Source organism: Haliotis rubra, unplaced genomic scaffold (genome assembly GCF_003918875.1).
Source record: "Haliotis rubra isolate DU_JTF1 unplaced genomic scaffold, ASM391887v1 Scf111, whole genome shotgun sequence".
Lineage (NCBI taxonomy): Eukaryota > Metazoa > Mollusca > Gastropoda > Lepetellida > Haliotidae > Haliotis > Haliotis rubra.
In genome coordinates, this window is record NW_025765015.1 from 426638 (window position 1) to 440924 (window position 14287).

The window sequence follows — 14287 nt, forward strand, 5'->3', positions numbered from 1 at the left end:
CAACAATCACCTTACACACAGATAGTGGTTCATACTGGCAGTCAACAATCACCTTACACACAGACAGTGGTTCATACTGGCAGTTCATACATACTGGCAGTCAACAATCACCTTACACACAGACAATGGTTCATACAGGCAGTCAACAATCACCTTACACACAGATAGTGGTTCATACTGGCAGTCAACAATCACCTTACACACAGACAATGGTTCATACAGGCAGTCAACAATCACCTTACACAGATAGTGGTTCATACTGGTAGTCAACAATCACCTTACACACAGACAGAGGTTCATACTGGCAGTCAACAATCACCTTACACACAGACAGAGGTTCATACAGGCAGTCAACAATCACCTTACACACAGATAGTGGTTCATACAGGCAGTCAACAATCACCTTACACACAGATAGTGGTTCATACTGGCAGTCAACAATCACCTTATACACAGAGTGGTTCATACAGGCAGTCAACAATCACTTTATACACAGAGTGGTTCATACTGGCAGTCAACAATCACTTTAAACACAGACAGCGGTTCATACTGGCAGTCAACAATCACCTTACACACAGACAGAGGTCATACTGGCAGTCAACAATCACCTTACACACAGACAATGGTTCATACTGGCAGTCAACAATCACCCTACACACAGACAGTGGTTCATACTGGCAGTCTGGACCAGACAAATCAGTGATGAATTCTAAGGACTGCCCCACCCCAGGTGTGCTGACCTCCATTGAACCAGAGTCAGGTAGTCCAATCTGTCACTATGACCAGCATATACTGTAGGGGGCCTAGTCTGACCCTGGTCTCCAGGGAGTGGCTACCAACAGGCTGAGCAACAACCTGCTGGGGACAGGACAAAACAAGGACAAAGGGCAGTAGGCCACAGAGTGTGGCTCTGATTACTTCAATACTTTATCATAATCTGTACACAATACAATACAATAACTAAACATTCCTACAAACATGTGCAACGTATATGTAGCTGACACGTTTGTGTCTAACTCTAACAGAAAGGTTCCACAAATGTTACTGAGCACCTCTCTGCTAGTCCACAGTTGTTTCATATGTCACTTTTGGCATATTCCGATATGAAACAACAAAATCTACATATTAGAATGAGAAAGGCCAATGTTCTATACATACTGAATGATAGGTCTGTGTTATCAAGCAATCATCATTTTCTTACAGTAAGATTTTTAGGATTTTATGGACCCCAGGCCAAATGAAGATGAAATGATAAAAAAATAGCAATATGGCTCAACTCATCTGAATATTTTGGGTTTATGATATCGGATCACAAGATACAGGCCTAACTGGTTAAGCAGAGGGCCAAGGTCAAATGTTCCTGATGACTCACCACAGCATATTTGGCAGCAACAACTTAGTCATAGATTGAAGGTGTGTCAAGTTTACTTAGATGAATGGGATACCTACCCTCCCACTACAAGTGCCACCTTTCTATACTGGGATGAAATAGGACACCTACCCTCTGCCTAAAAATGCCACGTTTCTATACTGGGATGAATAGGACACCTATTCTCCAGCAATATATGCCACCTTTCCTTATTGGGATGAAGAGGACACCTATTCTCCAGCAATATATGCCACCTTTCCTTATTGGGATGAAGAGGACACCTATTCTCCAGCAATATATGCCACCTTTCCTTATTGGGATGAAGAGGACACCTATTCTCCAGCAATATATGCCACCTTTCCTTATTGGGTTGAAGAGGACACCTATTCTCCAGCAATATATGCCACCTTTCCTTATTGGGTTGAAGAGGACACCTATTCTCCAGCAATATGTGCCACCTTTCCTTATTGGGATGATGAGGACACCTATTCTCCAGCAATATATGCCACCTTTCCTTATTGGGATGATGAGGACACCTATTCTCCAGCAATATGTGCCACCTTTCCTTATTGGGATGATGAGGACACCTATTCTCCAGCAATATATGCCACCTTTCCTTATTGGGATGATGAGGACACCTATTCTCCAGCAATATGTGCCACCTTTCCTTATTGGGATGATGAGGACACCTATTCTCCAGCAATATGTGCTGATTCCTTCATTAGGATGAATGGTACACCTGTCCTCGAGCTGCATGTGCCACTTGTCTACAGGCGTTCGCTACACATGATGTTTTCCAAAGCACCATGACTTACCCACATATCCTGGTGTGCCACATGCTGTCTCCATAATGCCGGTACCCTCCACCTTTGACAACCCAAAGTCACTGATCATGATTTTCGAATCTTCATCATGGCTGTAGTACAACAAATTCTCTGGCTGAAAAACAATATCATAAGCATAACTAACTGTGCATCACCTAGAGACAGTTCAGTGACTCTCTTGACCAAACTTATGGTCTTGGGGAATGTTGAGCAGTGTAGTCATTAGGAGATGACATACAGGGTGCATGGCAACACAACCTTTCCATGATATTCTTGTGTGTGCATGTGTAAACGTGCTGCTGTAACTATTGTCAAATTTACCTTCATCTTACTCAGTCTAAACAGAGGCTGGAAACTAAATCAAGTCATCATCTAGTAGGGTTCAGCTCAACATTTACACACATGTATGATCACTTGATTCCAGCCATTGGCTAAGTTATCACATTGGACATTGGACAATAATCAGATTGAAAGTAACACAGTGGCTCATCATCTGTCGTCTATCCTTCAATCTAACCATGTAACACTTACATCTGACATGAAAATACAAATGGGAAAAGCTATATTTCTGCTCTGTATAATGTGTAATGAATATATTCACACTGGTTTCAGCTGGTAAACCCAAATTACCATCTATAAGCCGACCCCATAGATAAGCCGAACCCAAACTTGACCCTTAAAATCAGTGTCATAATGGTATGTTTCGTGCATAAGCCGACCCCCAGTGATGGGGTCCTAATCGCGGCAAGCACAGACCACAGACAACTGGCGGTTACCAATAATTATAACTTTGGTCCACTTTATTCAAAGAATTCACAATCATATTGCGTCTACTCACGCATCGACATGAAGTGTAGTTGACAGAAAATGGATAATATATTTTGTTTCGCTAAATATCATACATATTGTAGTTAGACGATAACATGTCAACATACTGGTTTGCTTATTACCGCCTTGTTTTCCATGGACTGCTAGTTTACAGTATCATCAGCAAAACATGTGTGAGTTTAAATGGCTTGCTTATTTTACCCCATTCCATATGCATACAACTTACCACGTTCATGAGGGTCCGTATAACCTTAGTGTTGATTATATAATTTACATTTATAGTGAAAAAACTGTAGTTGAAATAATGAAAACGTACAGGTTAATATGTATTTTATTCATCATTCACAACATAAATGCTGTAATCGTGGCAAACATCCTGGCAGATGTACCGGTAACCTGTAACATCGTCCTGGCAGGGCACTGGCGAGCTAAAAAATATTTCCGTGAAATTGTATCTCATAGATAAGACGACCCCCTTCTACAGACATATTTTTGGGGTCCTCAAAATTCGGCTTATAGACGGTTATATACGGTATTACTTTCCACTTAACATTCATACAATGTTGCCCGATAAAATGTTTATCTCATCAAACGCATGAAAAAAATTCACATGTTGATGCTACAAGATCTGATCATGATGGCTCTTGGAACGGAAGAGAGCATATTTTGCTCATTTCTTGTCTTCGTTCATACACAAGAATGCTGGTTTCTAATTTTCATACTCAACAGTGTGGCAGCAACACCTACTTTCAGTATCCATCCATTGCGCAGATAGATACAGACATTACTGCGCAGACACTGTATGTTGTACCTACCTTCAAGTCTCTATGTACAACCCCCTTTGTGTGCATGTAGTCAACTGCAGCCAGCACCTGCTTTATCAAGTTACTGGCATCCTTCTCTGTATAGCTTCCTTTCTCCACGATTCTGTCAAACAGCTCCCCACCAGTGACACTGAAAACACCAAGCCATCAGTTCAACCTCTCCCACATCTTTCAAAGTTGTTCAAGCATTCTACCAAAACAACAAACAACATTCCAGAACCTGTGTTACCTGTATTTATCAGATCTTAGCTATAATACAACCCTGGACAGTCTGTTTGAAATATGTTACTGTGTCTGTTAACTAATGGTCCTGTCTGAAATATGTTACTGTGTCTGTTAACTAATGGTCCTGTCTGAAATATGTTACTGTGTCTGTTAACTTGGTCCTGTCTGAAATATGTTACTGTGTCTGTTAGCTTGGTCCTGTTTGAAATATGTTACTGTGTCTGTTAACTAATGGTCCTGTCTGAAATATGTTACTGTGTCTGTTAACTAATGGTCCTGTCTGAAATATGTTACTGTGTCGGTTAACTTGGTCCTGTCTGAAATATGTTACTGTGTCTGTTAACTAATGGTCCTGTCTGAAATATGTTACTGTGTCTGTTAACTAATGGTCCTGTCTGAAATATGTTACTGTGTCTGTTAACTTGGTCCTGTTTGAAATATGTTACTGTGTCTGTTAACTTGGTCCTGTTTGAAATATGTTACTGTGTCGGTTAACTTGGTCCTGTCTGAAATATGTTACTGTGTCTGTTAACTTGGTCCTGTTTGAAATATGTTACTGTGTCTGTTCACTTGGTCCTGTTTGAAATATGTTACTGTGTCTGTTAGCTTGGTCCTGTTTGAAATATGTTACTGTGTCTGTTAACTTGGTCCTGTCTGAAATATGTTACTGTGTCGGTTAGCTTGGTCCTGTCTGAAATATGTTACTGTGTCTATTAGCTTGGTCCTGTTTGAAATATGTTACTGTGTCTGTTCACTTGGTCCTGTCTGAAATATGTTACTGTGTCTATTAGCTTGGTCCTGTTTGAAATATGTTACTGTGTCTGTTCACTTGGTCCTGTTTGAAATATGTTACTGTGTCTGTTAGCTTGGTCCTGTTTGAAATATGTTACTGTGTCGGTTAACTTGGTCCTGTTTGAAATATGTTACTGTGTCTGTTAACTTGGTCCTGTCTGAAATATGTTACTGTGTCTATTAGCTTGGTCCTGTTTGAAATATGTTACTGTGTCTGTCCTGTTTGAAATATGTTACTGTGTCTATTAGCTTGGTCCTGTTTGAAATATGTTACTGTGTCTGTTAACTTGGTCCTGTCTGAAATATGTTACTGTGTCTATTAGCTTGGTCCTGTTTGAAATATGTTACTGTGTCTGTTCACTTGGTCTTTTTATTCTGAATTCCAATAAACATAATCCTTACATTCAATATCATCATAAACAATCTCCACATGTTTACTTGATGTTTCAGAAACAGGACACGCAAGCTGATGTCCTCAGTGTATCTACCATGCTGTGGTCAATGAAGAACAATGTTGGCTCATTACTGTATTGATCTTTGCTGGGTATCTTCAAAACACCTGATCTTCCGAAGGGAGATAATCTACTTAATTGGCATCTGATTCTTCACAAACACATAACAGTGTAACACTAGAAGTATGCTTGCCAAAACATGGCTGTATTTCTGGCAAATAGGAAATCTATATACCAATTATTATTTTTCTCATTTCCGAAAGACTCTTAGCTTTTATTCTTCATCTGTTATCTGTTAGTTTAATAAAAGGTTAACTTAATGTACAAAATGCTCATGAGTGAGTGAGTGAGTTTTAGTTTTACGTTGCATTTTAGCATTATTCCAGCAATATCACAGCGGGGAACACCAGAAATGGGCTTCACATATTGTACCCATTAGGGGAATCAAACTCGGGTCTTCGGCGTGACGATCGAACACTTTAACCACAAGGCTACCCCATCGCTCCACAAAATGCTTGTACTGTTAGAGACAATGACAGTCTGACACCAGCTTCTACCAAGAGGGCTTTCAGCACACCCGTTGCACCAAATCTCACACACAAACATCACTAGAGAACAGTAATTACCAGCCAAGGACAAGCCCAGCTTGACCTGTATCATTGGAGAACACTGATTTAATCAGCATCATTTCACATAAGTCCTCTTTCCACATTTATCACCAAGCCATGAAATGGATCCCACAGGACTCATTTCAACTCTCTGTGGGTCCCCTGCACTTTAATCAGTATCAAGCACACGTGATATATCTCATTGTCAGCTTGTTGTCTGTAGCCAGGTTCTGTGTTAATACAACTGAGTGAATGTTGTTTACCATAGTACTGTACCTATATCACTGCTGCCTAGAAATAATTGAATCTGACACTGTTACTACAGCTTGACGCACTTTGAGCCTATTTTGAATAAAGGGCCCTCCAGGGGTGTGTTTATATGTCTGCTAGTGCAGAATGCAGGAAGATGGAGGGACGCTGACCTTGGAGCATGGGCAGACAGATCAGGGAGAATTATTCAGGATGTACTTGATCAGCTACTTGTCTCTCCATCTTCTTATTGTTGCACAAAGGGAACTAGGCTGAAGGGATGAGGACTGGCATCTATCTGTCTCCAAGCCAAGGTCTAAGCTGGGAATATGAGGGATCATGAAACTCTATGATAGAATGAAGCCAAAGTCGAGAGGGTGGGGGCGGGATTCTGTTACAAATTGTTAGTGATGTCTCTGAAAAGGCCAAGTAACTGAAAATACCTCATCAGAGGCTGAGGTTCAGCCATTCACAACCACCTTCTGGGAACTACCCTGTGCATATCTCCTGGTAAGTACTGTTGTGTCAATCTGAGAGCCACAGTAATTTGTCAACAACATGACACTTCCTCAAAATATCCCAGTGTTCAGGATGAATTATTTGTCTACATTTGAACGCATTTCTATCAGGAATCTCTTCAATAGCTATAGATCAATGCTCATGCTGTTGATCACTGGATTGTCTGGCCCAGACTCAAATATTTACAGACTGACAGCTGGAATACTGCTGGAATGTGGCATAAAACTAAACTCACTCACTCACTCAATAGCCATATGCCACAAAGCACTACCAGTACAAAATGGCATGGTGGTTGTTGATAGTAACTCTACTGTGGTTGACTCTACTGTGACCCAAATGTGACATGTTTGACTCTATTGTGACCCAAATGTAACATGGTTGACTCATAACTGTGCCCCAATTGTGACATGATTGACTCTACTATGACATGGTTGAGTCTACAGTGACCCAAATGAGACATGGTTGACTATATTGTGACCCAAATGTGACATGGTTCACTCTACTGTGACCTAAATGTGACATGGTTGACTCGATTGTGACCCAAATGTGACATGGTTCACTCTACTGTGACCTACATGTGACATGGTTCACTCTACTGTGACCCAAATGTGACATTGTTGTCTCTATTGTGACCAAATGTGACATGGCTGACTCTACTATGACCAAAATGGGACATGGTTGACTCTACTGTGACCCAAATGGGACATGATTGACTCTACTGTGACATGGTTGACTCTAACGTGACCCAAATGGGACATTGTTGTCTCTATTGTGACCCAAATGTGACATGGTTGACTCTGTGACTCAAATGTGACTTTATTGACTCAATTGTGACCCAAATGTGACATGGTTCACTCTACTGCAACCTAAATGTGACATGGTTGACTCTAATGTGACCCAAATGTGACATGATTGACTCTACTGTGACCCAAACGTTACATTGTTGTCTCTACTGTGACCCAAATGTGACATGGTTCACTCTACTGTGACCCAAATGGGACATGGTTGATTCTACTGACCCAAATGTGACATGGTGGACTCTACTGTGACCCAAATGTGACATGGTTGACTCAATTGTGATCTGAATATGACATGGTGGACTCTATTGTGACATGGTTGACTCTACTGCTCTGTGACAGGCTCACTGTTGAAATGAATATGAGGATGTTGTGACCTGAACATGTGGCAGCTGATCAATGCGTGTGATTCTAACACACCATGACTGGTGACCCAGTAGCTACTCACAGTTCCATCACCAGGAAGACATGTGTCTTGTCATCAAACACATCCACCAGCTGTACGATGTTGGGGTGGTTCAGTCTGAAATACACAACAAAATGATTTAAGAACACATAACATCTAGATGGAGCAACTAAATCAGCACTCATTTTATCCCTGACAAAGAAAACTCTTCTACATGAGATATACACAATGGATAAATCAAAGCTGAGACTACAGATACAGCCTACCTAAAGAATGGGCAGATCACATCTTGAATCATCCCCATCCTCAAACTATAGCACACTGGTAAGGAGGGGGATATGTATCTGTCACCTATAGGTAAGCCAAGTAGAGCGTTTGCTGTAAATTTGTTTGCTGTAATGCTCTTGGAAAGTTCAGTTTTCAATAAATCACTTGGCTTTTCAGTGGTTGATTATACATTTCATTCATTCTTTCTTTGTGTCATCCACACGCTGATATAGAATAAAAATGAAAGATTTCAGGATGCTGATTCCAAGTAAGCAACTGCATCTTGGTACATAGTCCAGGGCCCACTTGCACAGAACGATCTTATCGCTACAATTATTGTAAATCCTTAAGATCGCGATCTTAGGCTTCGGCTACAATCGCCATCGACTTGCACAAAGCGATTGTAGGCTAAGATCGTTGTAAGTTACAATCGAAACTTACAATTGGTCCAGACCAATTGTAAGGAGCTAAGATCATTGTAGTCTGTGACAAAATGGTGTTCAAGTTTCACGCAAATAATCAGCTTTACGTTTGGAGATAGCGTGCTTTTATATTGCATAAAACTGTACTGTATGATTCGCCTCGACACTTCAACAACACGGAGAATGCACAACCGATTTAACGCCGGATACATTGTTATTTGCTGTAGTGAACCACAGAACTATCGAAGTCGATATCACAAAGTACTATTCCCAACCGATTCAATGTTGGAATAAGTGTGAAACAACATACCTTTTGATAATCAAGGAAGGATACTAGCAAATGGTGTCAGCGTGCGATTAACAATGGCCGTGACCTTTTCATTAACTCAAGAGCAGATAATTTTAGTTTATGGGCAAGATGGGAGTGGTTTCCCCTGGCTTATGCCGTTGCCGTAGAGTCTGTCATGCCCAATCGCAGAGCTCAAGATATTTTCTTTTCGGTGATGGAGTGATTTTGTCTTAGTTAATCATTAAAGTAATCAAGTTAAGCGTGCAAAATCAAGATTCAATTTTAATTTCACTTTTAGAAAAATATTTATCAGCATAATAGGGTCATATCATTAATATACTGTGAATGAGTATTTAACAACTGCTCTCTCGATATATTATTTGATATTCAGATTTCCCTGTCATGAATTCTTTACAACACTTCTGTAGCCATATTACATTTTCTGGTTATATTGTGAGAAAACCAATACTTCTAGGGTATATTTTGATTTTACACACACAAAAACAAAAGGAAAAAAACAGCTGTGCATTAAACAATGTCTCATTGACAACCAGTGGCAAATCATGCATTTAGGTGTTATATCATAAGTAAATATTGTCGATATTAGATATATTATTATAATTTTCATAATTATTAAGTCACTAAATCTAGACCCAAATTTATGAATGTATTTTTCTCAGTTCAATATTTTCATAAAACATGGGTAGGTATTTCCGTGGTTGAAATATCACATTCTCAATTCATAAATCAAGACAGTTAAAATGTAGAAAAATATATGCTATCGTCCACGTAATCGTTTCCTTCAAGATTTCTTGGAATGTTTGTCATGAAAATTCTGCAAAGTGCGATTGAGGGAGGTATGTATTGTGTGCAGGGACCAGTATCACTCTCTATTTGCGCAGTATGCTATGCGCACTTGCAGACAACTGTAGACAGGAGTCGTAGTTTAAGAAATTCGCACCTCCACCGTTGAAGAGTGCGATCTTAGCTAAGATCGCGATCTTAAATCCATGCGGTCTTACAATCGCGTTAAGATCGGCTTTGTGCAAGTGGATTAGGGCAATTGTATGTTGATTGTAAAGTTGATTGTAAGGCCCTAAGATTGATTGTAACTAAGACTGCTCTGTGCAAGTGGGCCCAGGTCTATTCAAGTACCATCCAGTGATGCTCTGGGTGTATGGCATTCTTTTAAGTTCGAAACTTCAACATAGGCAGCTGATCCACTGATACATTTATGTCAAAACATGTCACCAACTTCAAATGACATTCTTACACTTGAAGATGTTGACTTCTAAAACTGTTTACTCACATTTGAAAACACAATGCATAAAAAGCAACAAATTATTATATTTTACATTATTTTGTATAAGTGTACAATCATAAAACCAGGCAAGCAAAGTTACTGCAGGTGATTTGTACAAGGTACAAGTCCACATGTAGTTTTAATAACTACAACTGATTATGTAGGTTGTAAAAATGGAAACAATTGGAAAAAATTAGCAGATTTTGGACTGAAGCCTACATTTAAAAGTAATTTTGGATAGTGAAAACAGGTTTATTTTTGAATTCTACTCAGTGTACGAAATTTACGCTGGTCCTGAGGTCCCTGGCTAGTAACAATTTATTAGGACTACTAAATGATAAGTTTGCAGTGGTCCAGGTGGCCAGTGAATTTTGCATTGATAGTTACGTAAATCTACAAATGTTATTTTGGACCAGTGAAGTTCAGACACAACCACTAATTATTGTCCACTCACTGGTCCTTAGGTCTTGTGGGAAGTTTGGAAATGTTACTTTCCCCGCTACTTTGTTCTTTTGGCAACATGCATAAGATTTGTTGAACTGTGAAATGCATGAGCATGGAAAAAGACTTGAATTGAAATGAAAGTAACTTTACAACATGCATATTATAATTTTGTAAATAAAACCTTACATATTGACATAAAGTGCTGACATCTTTTGTTTTAACTGACCCCTGAAGGTCCAGGTTAGAATATCGATCTTCAGTAACCCATGCTTGTCGTAAGAGGTGATAAACGGGATCGGGTGGTCAGGCTCGCTGACTTGGTTGACACATGTCATTGGTTCCCAATTGCGCAGATCGATACTCATGTTGTTGATCACTGGATTGTCTGGTCCAGACTCGATTATTTACATACTGCGGCCATATAGCTGGAATATTGCTGAGTGTGGCGTAAAACTAAACTCACTCACTCGCTCTAGTTTAAATAGACAGGAGCCAAGTCAAGCACCGTTGTGCCTTGTACTATTAGTTTGATTTTACAGCCGCTAGGAAGTTTTAAGGTAGTTAGTAATGTGGTCTAGAAACATTTGAACTAATTTGATTATGGGGAAGAATGGTAAGAACCTACTCAAAACTACGATGATTGTGGTTTATCATTCCTGGAGCCACTTGTGATCTATGACATTAATGCCCTCGGAAAGAATGTCTGTAATTCCTTACAGCTAATACTTTACAAAACGCACAAGACTACACCATTTTCACACAACACCTGTCTGGGACTACCAATACATTACACCATCCTTGAACCACACTACACCATCCTTGCACCATACTACACCATCCTTGCACCACACTACACCATCCTTGAACCAGACTACACCATCCTTGAACCAGACTACATCATCCTTGAACCAGACTACACCATCTTTGAACCACACTACACCATCCTTGCACCACATGACACCATCCTTGAATCACACTATACCATCCTTGAACCACATTACACCATTCTTGAACCACATTACACAATCCTTGATCCATACTACACCATACTTGAACCACATTACACCATCCTTGAACCACACTACACATCCTTGAACCACACAACACCATCCTTGAACCACACTACACCATCCTTGAACCACATTACACCATCCTTGAACCACACTACACCATCATCCTTGAACCACACTACACCATCCTTGAACCACATTCCCACATTACACCATCCTTGTACCACATTACACCATCCTTGAACCACATTACACCATCCTTGAACCACACTACACCATCCTTGAACCACACTACACCATCCTTGAACCACATTACACTACACCATCCTTGAACCACACTACACCATTCTTGAACCACATTACACCATCCTTGAACCACACTACACCATCCTTGCACCACATTACACCATCCTTGAACCACATTACCACATTACACCATCTTTGAACCACATTACACCATCCTTGCACCACATTACACCATCCTTGAACCACATTTTATTGCAGAATTACATCAATCTCAAAAACATTCAAAATGAAACAAAAATCCCAGAAATCTGTGGATTCGTGGAAATTTCTCATGTCTGACTACACCATTCTTACACGCCATTCTCGCACCACACTACACCATTCTCGCACCACATTACACCATCCACATGTTGGACAAGATAATCAATGTTGATAGGGCTGTGGACTTGGTGTTATTGTGTAGGTGAAGCTGAGGGATCATCTCATGAAGTGTGGTCCGGAGGGAGCACCCAGCCACACATCACTGATGACAGTGTAGTCATCAAAGGAAAACCAAATCCCGAGGGCCAGATATCAGTATCCTAGTTAACAACTGGAGCTGCATAATGCACCTCTTGATGTCTTCTTTAATGCGAGCAGAAAACACAGCATAGCAATTACTTTCAACTGTAAAAGATGGGTTGGTGAAAGATGCACACCACAACTTCATGAATACATGAACAAGTGAAACGATGATGACCAACAGGATACTTGTAGGTCAATAAAGTTGCTGTCCTACACATTTAAATGTGTATAAACTTCAGGACTTTTTATGCATAATTACAGTAAATTATTTAACATGTTTCAGCGATGTCTTGTTTGCATTGCTTTTGGGATTTGGCGAACTGAACCCTAATCTCTGTGATCAATCTGCAGCCAATATAGTTTGAATATTTATTTAAACCAAACGCTACTAATCAGTAACCATTGAACATAAAGAATTCTACTTAACAGATTATTCAGTACTTTTGAAATTGTAAAAAATGTTCAGGTTGTCTTGATTCTATAGACACACAGTCACTGCGCACACTGTGCTAGCTGCAAGCTGTATGATATCCTCACTGTTTATATTTCATATTTACAACTACGAAATGATGAATATTCTGCTGGAATGGTGTTTGCATTGTCTGTGTGTTGTGATACATACCCATCAGATTAACTCAGTGTCATGGCATGAGAAAATCAGGGCTTCACTAACTGTTTTTCAGTGGAGTGCATGTCACACGCAGTACAAGGTACTTCAATAATATGGTGATAGAGCTCTTCCAGGCATCAAGATCATGCATGTGATATTTCTTCAAATTCCAATCATCAATACTTAAGGTATTATGAACACAGAAGTCCAATTTCCACAAAGTGTCCTTGATCTTCAAGGCCATTCCTTCTTGCAAACTATGGCCATAACAAATTAGAAGTTGATAACATACAAACTTCATGGAGGAAACTATTCACATGTTTTTTTAAAGGAATTATTGCCCTTGAAAGCAACCTGTTGAGTTAGTGACTTTGAATTTACATTAATAACAATCTATAATATTTTATGAAATAATCATAATTTCATAAATTAATCCAGATGTCATGCTTCTTAACGTGACCTCTAAGTGGCCATAACCTTACAGAGTTGACCCAACAGTTGCTGAGGTGCCGAGACTCTGGCTTACAAATCATGTATAATTAGTCAAATTTACACTAATGCTTAGTTTCTGAATTTATATAATTTTGATAAAAACAAATAATTCCTCTTAAATTGAAAAGGAGCCCCGGTGAGATGAGAGATTTCAGGGACTGTCAAACAGACTAAGACAGATTGTAGTCATTTATACTCAAGTTTCTTCCTCGGACACTCTTCAATAAAACAGAGACTGGATATGTTTCAAATAAAGAGGTTGGATACACTGCAGTAAAATGGCTGGATACAGTTGGTACAATGATGGTAAACCATGCAGATCCCTTCATCATCTTTTATATATATAAGTCCCCTAACAACACCTAAATTTCAGGCTAGAGCTCAGAGCAATATTGACCTGCCAAACCATTCCAGACCTGAGTTGGATTCATTTTTCATTGTATTCTCCTGGGTGTTGTACAGAGACGATGTGAATCGTAACTTCTGCTACCCAATACTAGTTTGCCTGATCCAGACACAGTGATGTACAATCTACTGTCACAACAGCTCCAGCAATTCTGACTGACTCACAAGCAGGTTTTCAACTGTTATCATTCCTATCCCATCTCCTCCAGCACAGCCAATAACCCTCCTTCTGTGCACCCTGTATCACCAGTCCCAGCACTTACAACTGTCTGCTTTCCTCATATATCATAAACAAATCGCCTCCAACAATTAATCCTCCATTTCTATAGGCAGCCAGTAACA

At 39.8% G+C, this 14287-nt stretch overlaps 1 protein-coding gene across 1 annotated transcript in view; it reads right to left on the bottom strand.

Annotated features, from left to right (window-relative positions):
- LOC124287900 (calcium/calmodulin-dependent protein kinase type 1-like) overlaps nt 1–14287 on the bottom strand; it is an 89051-nt gene that overhangs the window by 6233 nt on the left and 68531 nt on the right. Inside the window, exons 3-5 of the mRNA XM_046724390.1 lie at nt 7936–8010; nt 3837–3975; nt 2185–2308 (exon numbers count right to left, since the gene is read on the bottom strand). Of these exons, the coding sequence (XP_046580346.1) occupies nt 2185–2308; nt 3837–3975; nt 7936–8010 (338 nt within the window). The remainder of the gene's footprint in view (nt 1–2184; nt 2309–3836; nt 3976–7935; nt 8011–14287) is intronic.